Raw genomic sequence first — 22540 nt, forward strand, 5'->3', positions numbered from 1 at the left:
ATACTTTCTTGGCTTATCTATTTCATGGGGATGAAGCATAACCTGATTTCATGGAGGACGAACTCTAGTCTTCAATTTTTGAAAATCAAAATCAACTTAACCCTTGATAGTGGATATGAACGTAGAAGACCATGTTGGTGAAATAGACAAGGGAAAAAGAATGAGACAAGTTATGTCATCAGCCACGTCTGCAGATCCAAATGTCTGTTTGCGTTTGCAGTAAATAGACGGAAAAGATCTACGTGTTCCCTTTTTAAGACTTAAGAGATTAATTTGAACTTTTTAAAAATTAAGGAACTATAATGTATCCCGAGACAAAATTAAAAAACGAATAAAGGTATTTTTACTATAAAAAGAAATATTGTAAAGCTAAAGCTTGTGGGCCTTAGAAATGTATTGGCCTTTAGTTCAATCAGTATGTTTTTAAAATCTGTAAATTAATTTTCATATGATTTATAAAAAAACAGAGAGAACATAATAGAAGGGTAGAGTGACAAAAACTATAATTTAACCTTAATTTTAATAATAGAGTGACAAAAATTATAATTTAACCTTAATTTTAATCTTATTATCCTAAAAATAATCAATATCTTGCGGAATAAGTTTTCTTGGGGAATACGTTTCAAGAAAAAACTATATATATTAGATCTGATAGAGATAGAAACATTCCAAAACTGTTTTCGAATTTCTTCAACTTTCACTGAATATTTCCCTCCGTGTTGTTTAGGGTTTTCAGAATTCGTCAATGGCAAACCTTGGCGGTGGCGCGGAGGCACACGCGCGGTCCAAACAGTATAACTACGCATCCAATTCCAACCTCGTCTTAAACTCGGACTCACGTCCCATCGGAGAATCCACCGGAGAACCAGAATCGCTTTCAGGAAAAATCGATATGAAGAATTTCGGTGATCGCGCGTTCCACGGCCGTCCGATGGAGAAGAAGAGAGACCTCATTGATGACTCCTCTGACGGTTATCACCGTCGGAGCAAGCGGTGTCGTCTTCAGGAAGAGAAGATTAGTGTATTAACTGATACTGATGACGATGTTTACCAGCCGAAGACTAAGGAAACTCAAGCTGCTTATGAGGCTTTGTTGAGTGTTATCCAGCAGCAGTTGGGTGGTCAGGCGTTCAGCGTTGTGAGAGGTGCTGCTGATGAGATTCTTACCGTTTTAAAGAACGAATCGGTTGACAAGAAGAAGGACATTGAGAAGCTGATTAATCCTATTACTGACATTGTGTTCCATCAGCTTGTTTCGATTGGGAAGCTCATAACCGATTTCCATGAGGCCGGAGATGTTGATGGTTGTTTGGACAATGATGTCGGTGTTGCAGTGGAATTTGATGAGAGTGAGGATTGGGATGAAGGGAGTGGTGATGTTGATGTGGTGCAGGAAGAAACTGAAGAACTAGATGAAGATGACATTGGCGCTCGGGCAATGCAGATAGGTGGTGGAATGGAGGATGAAGAGATGAGGGAAGCTGATGATGAAGAATTGGAGATGAATTTGGATGTGCATGATATTGATGCATATTGGCTTCAAAGGAAAATCTTTTTGGCTTTTGGACAGCAGATTGATCCGGAGCTGTGTCGAAAGCTTGCTGAAGAGGTATTGAATATTTTGGCGGAGCCTCATGATATAGAAGTAGAGAAAAAGCTGTTGTTTTGTCTCAAGTTTGACAAGTTTAGTCTCATTAAGTTTCTGTTGCGGAATAAGTTGAAGATTGTATGGTGTACTCGCTTGGCAAGGGCAGTGGACCAAGAAGAGAGGGAGAAAATTGAGGAAGAGATGAAAGGATTGGGTTTGCAGCATATTTTGGAGCAAGTGCATACTATGAGGGTCTCTCCTTTGGAGAGACAGAAGAATTTGGAGAAGCGTATAAGAGAAGAGGCTCGAAGGTTGAAGGACAGGAATGTGGTCTTGGATAGAAGTGCCAGGGGTGTTGGTGATAGGGATGATGGAAGCAGGGGTCAGCGTCGGATGCTTGATTTGGATAACCTTGCTTTTGAACTAGGTGGTTTGTTTATGGCAAAGAAAAAATGTGATCTTCCTCATGGGTCTGATAGGAGTCTCAAAAAAGGTTATCAAGAAATTCACGTGCCTGCCTTGAAAGCTAAACCTATTGATCCTAATGAGAAGCTTGTGAATATTGGCTCTATGCCTGATTGGGTACAACCAGCCTTCAAAGGAATGACACAGTTGAATAGAGTGCAGAGTAAGGTATATGAGAGTGCTCTCTTCAAGTCTGATAATCTTTTGCTTTGTGCCCCAACTGGTTCTGGAAAAACCAATGTTGCTGTTCTTGCCATACTTCAAGAGATTGCACGGCATAGAAGTCCTGTTGATGGTTCAATTGACCATAGTGCTTATAAAATAGTTTATGTCGCGCCTATGAAAGCTCTTGTAAACGAGATTGTTGGCAATTTGTCCAATCGTTTGCAGGAATATGGTGTTAAGGTTAGGGAGCTAAGTGGAGATCAGTCATTAACGCAACAACAAATGGAAGAGACCCAAATTATTGTGACAACTCCTGAGAAGTGGGATATTGTTACACGAAAGTCGGGAGATCGGACTTATACGCAGCTTGTGAAGCTTCTTATTGTTGATGAGATTCACCTTCTCCATGATAACAGAGGGCCTGTTCTTGAAAGTATCATTGCTAGAACAGTTCGGCAGATTGAAACAACGAAGGACTATATTCGATTGGTGGGATTGTCTGCGACACTCCCTAATTATGAAGACGTGGCGTTGTTCTTGCGTGTTGATCTTAACAAGGGGTTGTTTTACTTTGACAATAGTTATAGACCTGTTCCTCTTTCTCAACAATTTGTTGGAATCACACTAAAGAAGTCTTTTCAGAGGTTCCAGTTGATGAATGATATCTGCTATGAGAAAGTTATGACTGCTGCTGGAAAGCATCAGGTTCTCATCTTTGTACATTCTAGGAAGGAAACTTCCAAAACAGCTAGAGCCATCAGAGATGCTGCACTTGCAAACGAAACGCTTGATAGGTTCCTTAAAGAAGATAGTGCAAGCCGTGAGATTCTTCATACTCATACCGATCTTGTAAAGAGTAGTGATCTTAAAGATCTTTTGCCATATGGTTTTGCTATTCACCATGCTGGTATGACGAGAGCAGATCGCCAGCTCGTTGAGAATCTTTTTATTGATGGATATGTCCAAGTTTTGGTATCTACTGCTACCCTTGCCTGGGGTGTGAATCTCCCAGCTCATACAGTTATAATTAAAGGAACAAAGATTTACAATCCTGAGAAGGGGGCATGGACTGAATTGAGTCCTCTTGATGTGATGCAGATGTTGGGACGTGCTGGAAGGCCGCAGTATGACTCATTTGGTGAGGGAATCATCATTACTGGCCACAGTGAGTTGCAGTATTATCTCTCTCTTATGAACCAACAACTTCCTATTGAAAGCCAGTTTATTTCCAAGCTTGCCGATCAACTGAATGCAGAAGTTGTTCTTGGTACTGTTCAAAATGCTAAGGAAGCCTGTAATTGGATTGGATACACTTACTTGTATGTCCGTATGTTAAGGAATCCGTCTCTATATGGCTTAGCACCTGATGTCCTTACAAGAGATATAACATTGGAGGAGAGAAGGGCCGACTTGGTAAGCATCTCAATGCTCTAATTTTTTATTTTTTATTGTCTGAATTAAATAAATGTATGCGTTGTAATTTGATTTATTTCCTAGGTTCCTTTATGGTAGTCACTGTTCTTGTCATTTTGCTTTGATTTATGTAGAAATAGAACTGCATGACATGGAGACAGATCTTCATGGCTATGATAAGTCACCCTAATTTTGGCTTATTTATAGGTTCTTTTGTAGTCGTGTTTGTTCTTGCCATTGCTGTGATTTATGAGGAATTGCATGAGAATGGAACCAAATCTTCGTGGCTGTGAAAACTACTCAATCTATTAAGAGTCATAGGCTCTTAAACTTATTTTAATGTTCCATTTTTCTCCTTTGGATATTTTATTGGGAGAATTTCAAACTGTGTAACAGTGACTCTTAAACTGAAGTTGTGTTCGGTGTCCGGCGCGTCTTAGTATTCGACACTGACACAACACCAAAACGCTTCAGTTATTTAATTTAAAAAAAATTAGTCCCGATGTCAACATTTCAATGGCGTGTCCAGCATCGGTATTTCTTGTAGTGCTTAGATTTCAAATGGTTGAAGAATGCAGAATTTTATGGATGTATATTGCTTATTCATACTGTGTTGTGTATTGTCTCTATAATGGCTAATATTGATCTATTTAAATCTTGCAGATTCATACGGCTGCGACCATCTTAGATAAAAATAATTTGGTGAAATATGATAGGAAGACTGGATATTTTCAAGCCACTGACTTGGGTCGAATTGCAAGCTACTACTATATAACACATGGAACCATATCTAGATATAATGAGCATTTGAAGGCTTCAATGGGAGACATAGAGCTTTTCCAATTGTTCTCTCTTAGTGAAGAATTCAAATATGTAACAGTAAGGCAAGATGAGAAGATGGAGCTCGCAAGGCTTTTGGACCGTGTTCCCATTCCCATCAAGGAAAGTTCGGAGGATGCAAGTGCCAAGATTAATGTTTTACTGCAATCATTCATTTCACATCTTAAGCTTGATGGACTCTCATTAACATCTGATATGGTCTTTATAACTCAGGTTTTACTTCATTTCTTTACTATCAGAAGTTGTTGTAAATGATGTTATGTCTTATAGTTCTATTCATATGTTAATTATCTTGTTTCTTTTTTTCAGAGTGCTGAACGTCTTTTGCGGGCTCTTTTTGAGATTGTCCTGAAACGTGGTTGGGCACAATTGGCTGAGAAAGCTTTGAACTTATGCAAGATGGTGACCAAGAGGATATGGAGTGTACAAACTCCACTTCGTCAGTTCAATGGAATTCCAAATAGTATAGTAACAAAATTGGAGAAGAAAGATTTGTCATGGGAAAGGTATTATGATCTATCATCACAAGAGATAGGTGAACTTATTCGTGCACCAAAGATGGGGAAGACCCTTCACAAATTTATCCATCAATTTCCAAAACTGAACCTTGCAGCACATGTTCATCCAATTTCTCGCTCAGTTTTGGGGGTTGAGCTCACAATAACTCCAGATTTCTCGTGGGATGATAGAATACATGGATATGTTGAGCAGTTTTGGGTGATTGTGGAGGATAGCGATGGTGAACGTATTCTTCATCACGAGTATTTTATGCTGAAAAAACAATATATTGATGAGGATCATACTTTGAATTTCATAGTGCCAATAGATGAGCCTCTTCCTCCCCAATACTTTATTCGTGTTGTTTCTGATAGGTGGCTTGGACCCCAATCTGTTTTACCTGTATCTTTCAGACACCTAATCTTACCTGAAAAGTATCATCCACCTACTAAACTGTTGGATCTGCAGTCACTGCCCGTGACAGCCTTACAAAGTCCTTCATATGAAGTGTTGTATCAGAATTTTAAGCATTTTAATCCTATACAGACATAAGTCTTCACAGTTCTGTATAATTCTGATGACAGTGTCTTAGTTGCTGCTCCAACCGGCAGTGGTAAGACTATATGTGCAGAATTTGCAATTTTGAGAAATCATCAAAAAGGGCCTGATAGTGTCATGCGCGTTGTTTTTGTAGCTCCCATTGAAGCTCTTGCCAAGGAACGGTATCGTGATTGGGAGAAGAAATTTGGGGTTGGTCTTAAGTTGAAGGTAGTTGAATTAACCGGAGAAACAACAACGGATTTGAAACTGCTTGAGAATGGCCAGATTATTATTTGTACTCCAGACAAATGGGATGCTTTATCTCGCCGTTGGAAACATAGGAAACATGTCCAACAAGTTAGTCTTTTCATCATTGATGAGTTACACTTAATTGGGGGTCAAGGAGGCCATATTTTAGAGGTTATTGTATCTAGGATGAAATATATTGCTAGTCAGGTTGAAAATAAGATTCGTTTTGTGGCTTTATCAACTTCACTTGCAAATGCAAAAGATTTGGGAGACTGGATTGGAGCTACCTCTCATGGCCTATTCAATTTTCCACTTGGCGTACGTCCTGGATTAGAAATATACATCCAGGGTGTAGATATTGCCAATTTTGAGGCGAGGATGCAGGCAATGACAAAACGAACTTACTCTGCAATTGTTCAACATGCCAAGAATGAAAACCCTGCCCTTGTATTTGTACCTACAAGAAAGCATGTCCGATTGACCGCTATGGATCTGATTACATACTCAAGTGCAGGCACTGGAGAGAAGTCGTTTTTATTGCGGTCCACAAAAGAACTTGACCCTTTTCTTAACCAGATTAGTGATAAAATGTTAAAAGTCACATTACGTGAAGGGGTTGGCTACTTGCACGAGGGCTTGAACAATCTTGATCATGACATTGTGGCACAACTATTTGAAGCTGGTTGGATTCAAGTATGTGTTTTAAGTAGTTCAATGTGCTACAGAGTGACCTTGTCAGCTCATTTGGTGGTTGTGATGGGCACACAATACTATCATGGGCGGGAGAATGCACAAACAGACTATCCTGTTACTGATATTCTGCAGATGATGGGTCATGCAAGTCGTCATTCGGTGGACAATTCTGGAAAGTGTGTCATCTTCTGTTGGGCACCTCGTAAAGAGTACTACAAAAAGTTTTTGTATGAAGCATTCCCGGTTGAAAGTCATCTTCATCACTTCTTACATGATAATTTGAATGCTGAAATTGTTGCTGGAATTATTGAAAACAAGCAAGATGCTGTAGATTATCTTACATGGACATTTATGTACAGGCGCCTCACCCAGAATCCAAACTATTATAATTTACAAGGAGTTAGTCACAGACATCTTTCTGAATACCTCTCAGAGATGGTGGAAAATACATTGAGTGATTTGGAAACAAGCAAGTGCGTTGCTATAGAGGACAACATACATTTGTCTCCTCTTAATCTTGGAAGGATATCATCATACTATCACATTAGTTACACAACAATTGAAAGGTTTTCATTATCTATTACTTCAAATACAAAAATGAAGGGCCTTTTGGAGGTTCTATCATCTGCATTAGAATATGCTTACCTTCCAATACGACTAGGGGAAGAACAGGTGGTTTGCAAGTTAATAAATCACCAAAGGTTTTCCTTTGTAAACCCCAATCTTAAAGATCCACATGTCAAAGCCAATGCCTTGCTTCAGGCTCATTTTTCAAGGCAATTTGTAGGTGGGGACATTGCATTGGACCAGAGAGAGGTGTTGCTTTCTGCAAATAAACTGCTTCAGGCAATGGTAGATGTAATATCGAGCAATGGTTGGTTGAGTTTGGCTCTTCTTGCTATGGAAGTTAGTCAAATGCTGACACAAGGAATGTGGGAATGTGATTCTATGCTGCTACAACTTCCTCATTTCACCAAGGAATTGGCTAGGAAATGCAAGGAGAACCCAGGGAAGAGTATAGAAACTGTCTTTGATTTATTAGAGATGGAAGATATTAAGAGGTGTGAGTTGTTAAGTATGTCAGATTCACAATTGTTGGATATAGCTCGATTTTGCAATCGCTTTCCTAATATTGATTTGTCGTATGAAGTCTTGCACAATGACACTGTCCGGATCGGGGGGGATATAACAGTATATGTCACTTTGGAGAGGGATCTCGAGGGTAGGACAGAAGTAGGACCTGTTCATGCTCCTAGGTATCCAAAAGCCAAGGAGGAAGGGTGGTGGCTTGTTGTTGGTGATCCCAAAACCAACTTGTTGCTTGCAATTAAACGGGTTTCCTTGCAGCGGAAGCTAAAAGCCAAACTGGAGTTTGCTGCTCCTGCTGATGCTGGAAAGAAATCATACACACTTTATTTCATGTGTGACTCATACATGGGTTGTGATCAAGAGTATGATTTCACTGTTGATGTTAAGGAAGCACATGATGGCAAAGAAGATAGTGGCGGAAAATGAAAAAGGTAATTTTCTAATACAAATTTGTTTTGGCAAAATCTATGTGTTTTTTTTTAACAAACTTATTGACTTATTGATTTTCTTTTATAGTATTTTCTAATGCGAGAAGAAGTGAATGATCCTGGAAGTGGAGCATGCTAGTGATTGCGAAACTAACCTAGACGAAACGCCACTTCTGATGGACTGAATGAAAAGGAAAGTTTTGATCCGTCTAGAAGATGTTCTGGTTCTAGCCATATTATATTTTTTTCCATGTTGCTAATCAGTTGTTGTTAAAGCAGAACTAAGGTTGCTGGGAACATTGGAGAAATGTCCTTTGAATTACACATTTTTTGTGTTTCACTAAAGAAGATATACATGTTAGTTAAATTTTCACCTTTCTTGAGTTTCACTAAATAGTAGTATGTTTTGCTTACAACTTATTTGTTTTGTGCCTACAACAAAGCTTGAATATATAACGCTTATAATAGCTGTCAAAAGCTTATAAAAAGTGCTGTTAAAGGTTTTTTTGGCGACATGCTTTGGTCCATCCTTCAATTTTTTGACCGGTAAGGCATATATACATGATCCTTATTGAAAAAAGTTAACTGATTATTGAGTATTAGTCATTACATGCTTGCCTTTATTTTTGATAGGTGAGGAATTAATTGCAGCAAGTAGCATTAGGAGGTAAAACTGTGATCTCTTTGACCTTATTTAAAAGTTTCTTGTTTCGGACATATATTTTACTGACAAATCAATTATTTTAATAATTATCTCATCAACCTTAAACTCACCTTTGAAAAATAGAAGAATTAATAGAGTATTTTTGTAACTAATTTTAAATAGAATTGAATTTAATAACTTTTCCTTATATTTAAGACTTATAAATTATAATGACTTTTAATCATAAACAAACCGGGGAGTAGGGATGGGAATAGACTGGACCGAGATAGACTTTGTCAAGCCTAAGTCTGACCTGTCAAAAATTTCAAAGCTTAAGCCTGGCTTGTGGCCTATCAAAAGCTTATTTTTAGGCCTAAGTTTGGCCTTTTCGAAGGCTTGTTTGGCCTAAGAGCCTACATAAAAGCCTATTTTATTTGAGCATTTCTAAATAAGAAACTTAACAAATGTTTAAATAAACTAACAAATTAAAAGATCAAAAAAACTAAATGCTTATTTGTGTTGATTTATTCAAGTTTACATATTAACATAATTTTTTTGGTAATATTTGTTTAAGAGAACTTGAGAAAACAACTTATGACATTGTTCATAAAGTTTTTACAGTTAATTTTCATTCATTCATCAAAATGACTAAGCTTGATTTTTATATTTTAATTCAAAGTATGAATACAATATTATAATTATAATTAAATTATTCATATATATATATATATATATATATATATATATATATATATATATATATATATATATATATTTAAATAGGCCAGCCTATTAGGGTTAAGAGGCTTTTTGTATGGCATGTGACCTAGCCTTTTTTTAGCTAAATAGGCTTTTAAAAAAGCCTAGGCCTTTTCTATTTGAAAAAAAAATGGTCTGACCTGGGCCTATGTAGGTTAGGCCGTAGGCCCCTGTTAGTCAGCCTAACCTATTCCCACCCCTACCGGGGAGGAATAAATTGCTTATTGAAAAGTTGCAATCCATCCACTATAATTCATGGTGGCGAAGTCAGAAAAATTATAAAGTCTGAGTAAAAGTTTAAAGACCGTAAATTCATTGTATGTAATATATAAATAATCATTAATCAAAATAAAAGAGACTCGTCATTTTGTCAACAAAAGTAATTTAAAATAAAAGAGATAAAATATAACCTTACAATAGCGTGCAAAATAAAATCAGGAGGCAAATAACCTTTATGAGATTTCCTTGCAGTGAATGTTCAAATAATATCAATATGATCAAGCTATGAAGCACATACTCTGACACGGACACTCCGACACGACACGAAACAGACACTCTGACACCGATAATATCAAAAACATAGGACACCAACATCGCTACATATATCATAGTATTTAAGCTTCATTTATCTATCTATTATTAAAAAAGTTAAAAATATTCTAATGAAAATTAATGTTTTTAATTTTTCATTGATAATATTGTTTTTATACATGTCCAAAAGATGAGTAAGGTATGTTGAAAACTATCTTTTTTTAAAAAAAATTGTCTAAATTGTTCTACAAGTGTTGTATGAGTGTTAATACGAGTGTCTGACACTAAATCAAAGAGTGTTGAAACAATGAAAAATCTAGTTTTTTTAGGTGACACTTGTAGGACTTTTCTGACACGTGTTTGTCAGACACCGATGCGTGTTGGGCACCGCGACACGCCTACTCTTAAAGGTGTTTGTGCTTCATAGAGATCAAGTGACTTGAATATCTCCCGCTCAGTGTAATATACCATCAAGAAATTGAACCACACATCGTTGATCTTATTGCGCAATTTAGACTTGATAATCTTCATTGCTGAAAAAGCTCTTTAACCGAACTGTCGACACCGAAAATATCAAAGTTAACTCAATAAGTTTGTAAACCAGTGAAAATACCAAATGTTTCTCAGTTTGAACCATCTTCATAGCCAAACTTTGAACATTTTCACAAGTGGAAAATGAAGCATTTATTTTCACTTGAAAAACATAAGTGTCAAGTTGATCCCCTTATTGTTCCACGGTCATCATCAAAAAAAGTCTGCATGATAAATATCAGCAAGACGGGCAAGCTTGTCAACATCAAACTTGGAGAAAGAGTTCTTGGAGTAAAGACATGAGAAGCAATCAAGGATGATGTTACTTTCTTCACTAAAGCGGTGATCCATCTCCATACATATTTTGTCAATAGCAACATAAAAAATCTATGCACGGTAATGATGAAGATTAGTGATAGTCATCCCTTTTACCCTTGAACGACCCCGAACCGGTATTTCATCATTCATATTTGGCACCAGAATACCTTTAGCAACACAAAATTCTTGGACATCGGAAAATAAATTATCCCAACCACTCTCTTATTGTGGCTAATAGAGCTTTGACAAAATCAACTAATTTCATGACATTTATAATATTAAGATCTTTTCTTTGTAAGACATTTGAAAGCTCGTTTGAGATACAAAACAACTTTAACTTCAAAATAAAAGAAAATTTAAAGATCTCCAATTTTTTTTATCAAATCCGCTGCTTGAGATGGTCCGCGTCCATCTTCATCAACCATACTAAGCACCTTTAACATGGATGACCACATTTTGATCCAAATGAAGCAATGTAGTATGATGTGAACCCCGTCTAGTATTCCCGTGTCTAGTGAGATTAGATGATTGGTGCAAGCCCCTTCCTCTAGATATCTCACCCCTCTCAAGTTTATTTAAAATATCTTGGTGTTGTGCCTCCTTCAAAGCATCCTTCCTCTTACAAGATGCACATGTTGTGGTCATAATCAAGTAGATGTACTCAAAGAAATCATGAATAGATGAGCAACTACTAGCAACAAAAAGAGCAACCAATTGCAAACAGTGAGCATAACAATAGACATATAAAGCATAAGGGTTTTCATCTAGAATCTTTCTTTGCAAACCATTAAATTCACCTCTCATATTTGAAGCTCCATCATATCCTTGCCCTCGTATCTTTGAAATAGATAACATGTACTTATCAAGAATACCATAAAGATATTCCTTTAATGACTTAGATGTAGTATCTTTGATATAAAGTAGAGCAATAAATCGTTCCACAACATCCCTTTTGTCGTTCAAAAACCTAAAACAAATTCAACAAGTTTACTAGGCGGCATAGAGAATAATAGGTAATGAAAATTGGAAATTGGAAAATGCAACTACTAACATCAACATCACCGTCATTTTCTCTTTGAAAGATATATCATGCGGCTCATCAATAAGCACGGAGAATTGTCTATCACCAAGCTCTTCTATAATCACTTTGGTAACTTCATGTGCACAACACATTTTAAGCTCCTCTTGAATGTCACTGGAAATCATTGTAATTTTTTCCACCATGGTCAAAAGCATAGCTCACTTGTTCATTCTTAGTTTTACCCAATCTACCATCTCTTTAAAATTTCCCTTATTTAGAGAAATAGAAGATTCATCACGGCCACAGAAATCCATGCCTTGTGCTCGGCCTTATCGGGTTTCTGAAAGAAAAAGCAATAAAAGTAAAAGGTTGCATCCCTGATCTCGTTGTATTCTAACCATGTATAATTCTTATACCATGATTTACTAAATGCTCTTTTAACACTTCCAAATGGAGTACGAAGAAAGCTTGGCAAATTCAGTTGCATTGGGCCCTTCAATATATATGTCATCCTCACTTGGTCTTGAATATCCAGAGCATACTCATTAATTTGTTTCCTACTACCTAGATCACGTACAATCTCATTTGGGTTAAACTCATTAGCCACGTTAGGTGATGGTTTTGGTTATGATTCAATCAAAAATATCCCCATCTTTGAAATTAATGAAATTAAATATTTGAAGTTAAATGGTCGTAAGTCAAAATTAATTAACAATCAATTTATTTTCCAATGGTTATGAATATAGTCTTTATGAATAAGTCCAGTTTATGTATTGTTTATCGTTGAAAACACTCCAAATTGAGAAATAACTCATATGATCTTAAATTATTATTTTGGTTAACTATGCATTTTTAAGCAAGTAATGCATTGGTGATATAAATAATTTACTAGTTTGTAATAAGTTAGGAGCTTTTTAAGATGTAAGAACTATGATTTTGACCAGAGAAAAAAGGAGACATAAAATAGTTTTATTAACTATTCCCCAAAAAAAATGTAAATTATGAGTAATAACTAAAGGGTACAATTGGAGGATAAAAGTTAAAATTGCATTGAAAATTAAAAGCGACACTTATTTTAGAACAAATTTGATATTTATTTTAGGACGGAGAGGGATATAATTTTTGTATTTTATAGAATTAGACTATTAAAAAAATGGTGTCCAAGTATGATTCCACAACTGTTGGAATTTTTAAAATTGTGCTGTGAAAAAAGTTGCTCACTTCACTTTAAATTAATTATCTATGGGTTACCGACGGCGTTTCTTCGGCCCGGTCAGGATGGACACGTGCCCATGTTTTGGGGATCCTTTTTTTGGGTCTGAGTATTAAAAAAATCTATAAAAAAAATTAAAAAAACGAAAAATAGAAAGAAATGAAATAACATCGCTCAACACTCACCGCCTAATGTGGTTAATGAGTTTAACCCAAATGAGATTGTGCATGATCCAAGTAGTAGAAAACAAACTAATGAGTATGCTCCGGATATTTAAGACCAAGTGAGGATATCATATATATTGAAGGGTGCAATGCAATCGAGGAATCAAAAAAATTATATAAGATTTGTTTGACTTGTTCTGTAGATTGTTCAAGATATATCATTGCACATGGCATGACTTCCCGTGGCCATGATGAATCCCCTATTCATCTAAATAAGGGAAATTTTAGCGAAATGGTATATAAGGTAAAAGCTAAGAATGAACAAGTGAGCGATGCTTTTGACTATGGTGGAAATAATTGCACAATGACTTTCGGTAACATTCAAAAGGAGTTTGCAACGTGTTGTGCACATGAATTTACTAAGGTGATTATGGAAGAGCTTGGTGATAGAAAATTCTCCGTGCTTATTGATGAGTCACGTGATATATCCGTTAAAGAGCAAATGACGGTGATGTTGAGGTTATTAATTGAATTTTTCAATTTTTATTACTTGTTGAATTTGTTTTAGGTTTTTGAACGACAGGGAGTGTTGAAGAACGATTTATTGCTCTACATCATGTCAAAGATACTACATCTCAGTCATTAAATGATGCTCTTTATGGTATTTTTGATAAGTACATGTTATCTATTTCAAGGATACAAGGGCAAGGATATGATGAAGCTTTCAATATGAGAGGTGAATTTAATGGTTTGCAAAGAAAGATTCTAGATGAAAACTCTTATGCTTTCTCTGTCCATTGTTATGCTCTCTATTTGCAATTAGTTGTTGTGTCTGTTGCTAGCAGTTGCTCATCTATTCATGATTTCTTTCAATACATCTCCTTGATTGTGACCACAACAAGTGCATCATGTTAGAGGAGGGATGCTTTGACGGAGGCACAACACCAAGATATTTTAAATAAACTTAAGAGGGGTGAGATATGTTAGATGATGGGCTTGCACCAATCATCTAGTGTCACTAGACCCGGGGATACTAGACGGGATTCACGTCATACTACATTGTTTCGTTTGGATCGAATATGGTCATTCGTGTTAGATGTGCTTAGTATGGTTGATGAAGATGGACGTGGACTATCTCAAGCAGCGAGTTTGATAGAAAAATGGAGAGCTGTGAATTTTCTTTTATTTTGAAGTTAATGTTAAAGTTGTTTGGTATCACAAACGAGCTTTCAAATGTCTTGCTAAAAAATGATCTTAATATTGTAAATGTCATGGTAGTTAATGTTGTCAAAGTTCGGTTGGCCACGATAAAAGAGTGGTTGGGATAATTTATTTGTCGATGTCCAAGAATTTTGTGTTGCTAAAGGTATTCCGGTGTCAAATATGAATGACGAAATACCAGCTCGGGGTCGTTCAAGGGTAGAAGGGTGGACTATCACTAATCTTCATCATTACTGTTCAGAGCTTTGTTATGTTGCTATTGACAAATTATGTATGGAAAGGGATCACTGCTTTAGTGAAGGAAGTAACATTATCCTTGATTTCTTCTCATGTCTTGACTTCAAGAACTCTTTCTCCAAGTTTGATATTAATAAGCTTGCTCGTCTTGCTGATATTTATCATGCAGACCTTTCTGATGATGACCGTGGAACAATAAGGGATCGACTTGAGACTTATGTTCTTCAAGTGAAAATAAATGTTTCATTTTCCACTTATGAAGATGTTCAATGTTTGGCTACGAAGATAGTTCAAACTGAGAAACATTGGGCATTTGCATTGGTTTACAAACTTATTGAGTTAGCTTTGATATTCTGTTGAAAGAGTTTTTTTTTTTTGCAATGAAGATTATCAAATCTAAATTGCGCAATAAGATCAACAATGTGTGGTTCAATAACTTGATGGTATGTTACACTGAGCGGGAGATATTCAAGTCACTTGAGGATATTGATAATATTCAGACATTCACCGCAAAAAAGTCTCAGAAAGGACATTTGGCTCATGATTTTATTTAGCACGCTATTATAAGGTTGTGTTTCATCTATTTTATTTTAAACTATGTTTTTGTTGATAAAATAATGAGTCTCTTTTATTTTGATTGATGACTATTTATATATTATATATAATGAATTTGTGATTTTTAAATTTTTGTTTAGACTTTATAATTTTTCTAGCTTCATTACTTGCTCTGTTAATTTTTTGTTTTAGCGAGGGGTTAAATCCTCATAAGTTTTTTTTTTATTTCTTTCATTGCGAGGAACTTAACTCGAAGTAATGAATATTTTTTATGAGAAGGTTTAATCTCATTAGGGAATTTGTGTTTTGGTGATTAATAAGATAGAGAATTTGAGAGAGAAAAATTGTAAACTATTGTACTGAGTTTAATCAATACTAATTGGTCTAATATAATTTGAAATGTGGTTTTATATGACAATTGTTGCACCCAATTGATTTACTTTTACTTAAAAGTAATTACGAGGACAAATAATTTTATTACTTATATTCTAATAATGATGAAAAATAACTTTATATGAAATAGTATGTAAAGGTCTCATTTTATTACTATATGACGCAATTGTATTTCATTTGTTGCTGCTTACAAACCGATATTTCTATGAAAGTTTGAAAGAAAGTTGTAATTTTAATTGCTTTGGTCAAAGTAGTGATGATTCAATGAAGATGTGCATTATAGGTGACAAATAAGGCGTATAATATTAATTAGTAAAAATATAATTTAAAAATAATAATCATGATAAAATAGAAAATAATACTACTTATTTACAAATACGTTATTAATTGTGGTACACTTAGATTGCATAACATAACCTCACTAAGAATTTATGTCTTGCTTTTGTGAGTGGGTTATAACCAATTGATTAATAATAATGAAAAAATATATATTGGATCATGCTTCATGCATGGTTTTGTTTGTTTTTGAAACCTCGTGGTTCATCATCATTATAAACAGTCACGGTAGGACCCTATCATCTTCCTCGATAAACACGTGATATGTTAATAATAATGCGAATATTAAAGGGTATAAAAAAATGTGCTTTGTTGATTATTGTTTCCTATTTGCCACTAGTATTTTTAAGTTAAAAGAAATTGCTACATCCATTTTAAATTAGAATTATTTGTATTTGTATCACTTAAAAGAAATTGCTACATCCATTTCAAATTAGTATTATTTGTATTTGTTGGCCTTTGGTTTTTTCTTCGACCCGGATTCTTTATGATTTAGACACTCTTCAAATAGGAAGAAAGCACACTACATTATTGATTAGCAATGGCGGATTTATATCGTGGTAGGATGGAGGAGTTATGGCATCCCTTAAGTGGTAAAATTAATTTTATTTTTCATGAGATTATAATATTATGAGTTTTTTTTTTTAGTGTCCATATATTTTTTTTAAACGGAATAAAACTTCATGAAAAGGGAAATAAAAGAGGGAAAAGAGCCCTTTAAGAAAAAATCAACCAAGTTTTGGAAAACCAAATTTGTTGAACAATTTTTTTTCCTAATTTCTATGACAACATAGCTGTACCAAGAATTTAAATCTATACAAACTTTTATGCTTGAACGAGAAGAGACAGTTTAAATCTATCATATTTTTTGAAAATAAATACAAATTTTATGGAATCAAGAGTCGAATTCATAATTTATAATATTATGGCTTCGACTCTTAATTCCATCAATTTTATACATTATGAGTTCAACTCGTATTTATTTTCAAAAAATATAATTGCTAACCATTACATCATCTAATAATATATGTTAATTTTTCAAAACAATTCTTTCAATATATAATTTACTTTTTACACCCCAAAACAATTTCTCAGGATCCGCCAGTATTGATTAAAATAATGTGTGGAAGTATATACGTCAAATTAATAGTAAATGATAAAAAAACGTTGATTCTATCGGGTTAAGATTAAACATGCAAATTATTTCAAGCTAGGATTTTATTTTTAATTACAACTCCTTTTTTTTTTTTATCGTCGGGGCCAATTTAATTTTGTTTAATAGCATTGACTCAAGAATAAAACATATATTTTGTTTGGGGTATTACTATGGTAATACAATGGACATGGGTGATAATTTTCATTCTCTTTATAGGTTTTTCATCCTTATTTGTTCTTTATATGGAATCTTAGAGACCATACATACCTACTCTATATTATCTTAGAAGTCGAGTGGGATAAATGTAAGGCCTTAAAAGTGGTTGCACCTTGTGATACGAATTTGCACATTTCTTGATACTTTTGCACCTTGAAACCCTTGCTCTCTCCTCAAATTTTCCGTCCCCTTATGCTCATAGTTTGTTGTGCATATATAGTGGAAGAATTTAGGTCAGAAATATGAAATCAAACATTGATAATTGGTGAGATTGATATTTGATTTTCAATCATATGCAATCTTTCTAATTTGCTTCAATCTTCTTCCAATCATGCCAATCTTGTTTATCACGAAATTTGTATCAAATATATGGCATTTGATGATTAATTCTGATTGGAAACCAAAGCCAAATCAAACCTTTTATATTTTCTTCAATTATTTGATTTAAATTGCATTTTAAATGAATAAAAATTCAATAAAAATAGAATAAAAATCAAATAATCGTGGGATTGGGCTTGTACACTATTGATAACCTTAGAAGCAAGTTTGGATCATAAATGAATAGGCCCATTTGCAAGAAAATCAATTTTGGACCATATTTGCTTCATGCGCTCCTTCAGAAATTGGCCAACTTCATCAATGTATAACTCCTTCAATATTTATCATATGAAAGTGTTCTAGTACGTTTTGGAAAGCCCAAACTACAAGCCACTTTGGAACATTTTTTGCATTTGGAGATTTTATCTATGATATTGGCTTTGAGAAAAAAACAGCTTTCGGTGGACTTCTAAAAAGACCTATAATGTTTTAGCTCATATCTCCAAATGAAGCATTTTTGGCCTTGCTCTATGAGAGACAAAGTTATAGAGAATTAAATTTCCTTCAAATTGAGCTTTGGTTGGAAAATTTCTAATGAACCATATGAAAGTTATGTCTGGTCAAAGTTCAGTTGACTTTTATTTCAAAAATCCTAATTTAAAAACTTTGAGTTTTGTTGATTTCTGAACTTTCCTTGATGAATCATGATCAACCCTTGATCAAATGATAAATGTGACCTCATATGCTTGATGTTGACAAAAAATCAGGAGTTTTGACTGTGAGTTGATCATAGTTGACTTTTAGGTCAAACTAGTTGACTGTTGATCATCTGAGCAATTGATTGAGCAATCTTGTGATTCAAGGATTGAAACTGGGTATGAGGATACTTTAAATCATATGAGATGCCATGAAGTCCACTGGAGGCCTTGATACATCCATTTCCCCTAATGGAAGCCTTATTATTTAAGAGAGAGAGAGAGAGAGAGAGAGAGAGAGAGTAGACATGTTTGTTTCTTGCACTACTTTGAACAATTGGAGATCTCAGTGATTAAGCCAAATTATTTTGAAATATGATGGGCAAATTTTTGGGTATGACAGACACATACTGCTGTTTTTGACATAAAACTCAATTTTCAACCATTTAAACACCAATTTACATAGAAATAACTTGTCCCACGAAACCATATCACAATAACTCTACTGTTTTAACATCCTAATTTCATTCATCATGTCATAGAATCATAGATTAACAATACTTTATAACTACAACACCAATTCATCATCTTTATTCACCAATTCATCCATTCATGTCAAATTCAATTATGGTTCATGAAACACATAAATCAACAATTAATTTACAACAACAACATCACCAAAGATTTCACAATGACCACATATGCACACAACATCAAGGTCAAGGGTTTCATATGTTCTTCAATGTTCATCATAAACTAATATCAATAAAAAAAACTAAAACCCTACATATACTCTTCGCTCATATCAATCATAATTGAGAACCATTATCCACTCTTAGCTTAGATTACCTTTAGGAATTACTTATCCTTTCACTATGGATGGATGCTCCCTTGATTCCTCTGCACCATAGCCTCTTTCTCCTTTCTCTTAACTTTTCACGTACCAACATAATGATATCTTTTTTCCCTATTTTACCCTTTTCTAGTATCACTAGACCCTTACAATACTTTTCTCATATGCCCTCACTATTTTCATACAATTACCTAAATGCCCTTAAAATCTCTGCACCTCCTCATTTATTTTATTTTCCTTATTATTTTTTATTACTAACACCATAAACCATTATTTAATTATTCTAATATATTTTCTAACCCAAGGTATTACACCCTCACCAATAATCTCATCAACACAATAAATCACTAAAATATTCATAAATGAACACATAAGCAAAACAATTCTAAATTGGAGTGTTACACATCTCACTCTGTCAATCTCACAAACTTGTCTTTCTAACCCTTGAATTGGTTAGAATATAGTTTGAACAAAGATATCACAAGAAAGGCGTTCAGATCACCCGACCTCTATGAACAACCACCTTAGCGATGTAGAACGAGAATAACATACCTATGGTAGGATAAACCCCCAGTCTCTATCACATGATTCTGAACAACCATATTAAACTCCATCCATTAAGCATGATCATGGATAAGACAACATTAAAAATGTTTATAACCTTCATCTTGAAGGGGGATGGGGAAAATAACCCTAATGTCGCAAACGATTGGGAGGTAGAAGTAAAAGAATGGAGTGTGAGAGTCATTAAAAGCAACCATCTTGGCCCTAGCCGCCAAGGAACACACCTCCATGGTGACCGCTTCATTGTCACCTTAAGAGGAAAAGTTAACCTCCAGCCAAAAGGAAGCTATTTGGTCCTCAGTGGTGTAGTGAATTCCATTTCTCTGACGTTCTTGGGCTTAATGTCGGAGGTGGCCATTATCTTTTTGTTTCTTGAGAAAATAGAAGGGAAAAAGGAATCAATATTACTACCATCACTACTATCAGTATTGTAATTAATGGAACTCTAGCAACTACCAAACATGCCTTGATGCACTAATTTGCAATCAATCTCCCCTTCGGGACACCTATCATTTCTATAACAATTGTGCCATAAGGCTATGCTTTCATCGCAAGTAAAGGGCTCTATCAGGTTATCATTCTCGTCTAAATCCCTAATTATCACCATAAAGGGAAATGAGAAAAAAGGAATATCTAACTTGTACCTGTAAAAGGGAATGGTTTGATCATGAGAATGTATAAGAGTTATTGGAGAAGACATACGAGACTTTCAAAAGCTTCGGCAAAAAAGGGTGCGAAAAGGTGAAAAATTAGGGGTGAAACCCTTTAATAGAGGCATGAATTAGGGTTATCAAGGGTTTCCTAGGTTTCCCATCAAACATGAAGGGCTTTCCACGTTTCTGACACGTGCGATAGATTAAATCCAATTCGGCATGCCAAAGTTAAGTCGGCGTCGATAGCATTAAATACATTACACACTTTGTTCTTTCAAGTGACGTTTGGGGATTTCACTCAACTGACTTATGGATCACATCAATGACACCAAGAGACGTACCCTAGAGTCGCCTAAATATCGAGACTCGCCTTATGTAGGATGTACTCACCTTACACACGAGGGGATTGCCTTATGCACGAGGGACTCGCCTCATTCAAGGGACTCATCCAAATAATAAGAAAATATTATGGCGAAATCACTTCACCCTTTTTAAACTCCTGTGCTTAAATGGTTGTGTATTAGTATAATAGTCAGTGGCCCTTGAGAGGCAACATGGGACACGAGTATTACATCGCCTCGCACGTAAAGCCCTTTTGATTGCTGTTTACTAGACTGAATGCCTATTTATTGGATATGCCGCCCATTTATTCAATACATTGCCTATTTTTGGGATAAATATTCACTCATGGAAAAATGGGGAAGGTGTCATGTCCATATCCACGACAATTTGAAATAAGTCATACGGAAGTTAACCACGCTCTCATGAATAACTTGGGATTGACTATCCATTCCCATATTCTCTCGATGATGGTTTATATTTCCAAGGGACGTAGGACCCATGCCCAACACGATTATAAATATCTCATCCTCGAGGTTGAAAGGGGGCAATTTGATAGTCATATAAAAACTACATACACAAAGCTTCTCACACCCTTACGTGAGTTAACTCTCAACCCCCCAACAACCCTAAAGCTTCCGACAACTCTCAATCATTAGAGGTTATCAAATATTATACTTTTAGCAAGTACACAATTAATTCTTTAAAGTCGGAGGCATCACACATCTGAGATATCACCAATAATTCGACATCTAACGTCCAACAAAATATTTTTTAATATTATATTTAATATATCAAGTTTGATTTTGAACCCTCTGATTTTGATCGAACAATCATTGATATCATGAATGTGCATTCTCTTAATTGTAGGGTTCACCGACCTAAACCTATTGACTCAACCCATTAATGTGACATTTGTAATTTCTTATTTTATTATTATTTTAAATAGAAATATAAAATTATCATTTCATTACTAACCATAATTTTTCCAAAAAAACTTTATTCTCCACCAATAATACTACTAGATCAATGAGTTTACGTAATTCTAAGATTAAATGTTGTTTCTTATTTTCTTTTGTATCATTTCCAACTTACGTAATTTACAAAAAATAATGTGTTGTGGAATTTTATATTATTATCTAGTATTATGTCATGTATTGAATTTTGTTACAATATTTTTAAATTGAAAAAAATTATTATTTTTTAATTTGAAACACAACCCACGAATTCAACCCAACCCATAAATGAACGGGTCGGTTCAGATTAATTTTAATAATGAAATTGCGGGTTGGAAGACGAACCCAATCCATTTAAGTTTGAACGGATTGGATAACGGATTAGCCACTACAGTCCAACCCAACTCATGTACTCCCCTAATGGACACAATATGTGAATACAATATTTAAACACACCCATAAAAATTAAAAATAACTAAATAATATATATTTTATAAATATATATAATTTCATATGTGTGAGCTAAATAATTATTTGTCGGGGTTATGCTCAACTAAGAATTTCTTCATAAAAGAATAAAAATATTTTGAAAAAAAAAGAATGTTATAATGCACAAAATCAAATTTCAATATGGTATAATCTTTTCAACCCTTTACCCATAAATTATCATAAAAACAAGTAGAATTTGAGGATAACCAATAACAAGATATAGTTATGAACTTAAATTTTCAACAAAAAATCTAGACTTATAAAAGAGAATTTAGAATTAGTTTTGGCTTTAAATACAATCTTAACCCTCCCTAGCTCTAAGTCTTTTGAAATGACCATTCATTGACATTAAAAAAACAACTCCAATATTCATGACTTAATAATAATAACAGTAATTAAGTTATTTAAAAC

At 34.7% G+C, this 22540-nt stretch overlaps 1 protein-coding gene and 1 pseudogene across 1 annotated transcript; both read left to right on the forward strand.

Moving 5' to 3' along the window:
- Positions 1–656: 656 nt before the first annotated feature.
- Positions 657–16796, forward strand: LOC131601185 (DExH-box ATP-dependent RNA helicase DExH12-like; annotated as a pseudogene).
- Positions 13441–14966, forward strand: LOC131603471 (uncharacterized). The gene is made up of 3 exons (XM_058875783.1): positions 13441–13627; positions 13732–14058; positions 14515–14966. Exons 1-3 carry the CDS (start codon positions 13441–13443, stop codon positions 14964–14966), a joined length of 966 nt encoding a protein of 321 aa, XP_058731766.1.
- Positions 16797–22540: the final 5744 nt, after the last annotated feature.

Source organism: Vicia villosa, linkage group LG5 (genome assembly GCF_029867415.1).
Source record: "Vicia villosa cultivar HV-30 ecotype Madison, WI linkage group LG5, Vvil1.0, whole genome shotgun sequence".
Lineage (NCBI taxonomy): Eukaryota > Viridiplantae > Streptophyta > Magnoliopsida > Fabales > Fabaceae > Vicia > Vicia villosa.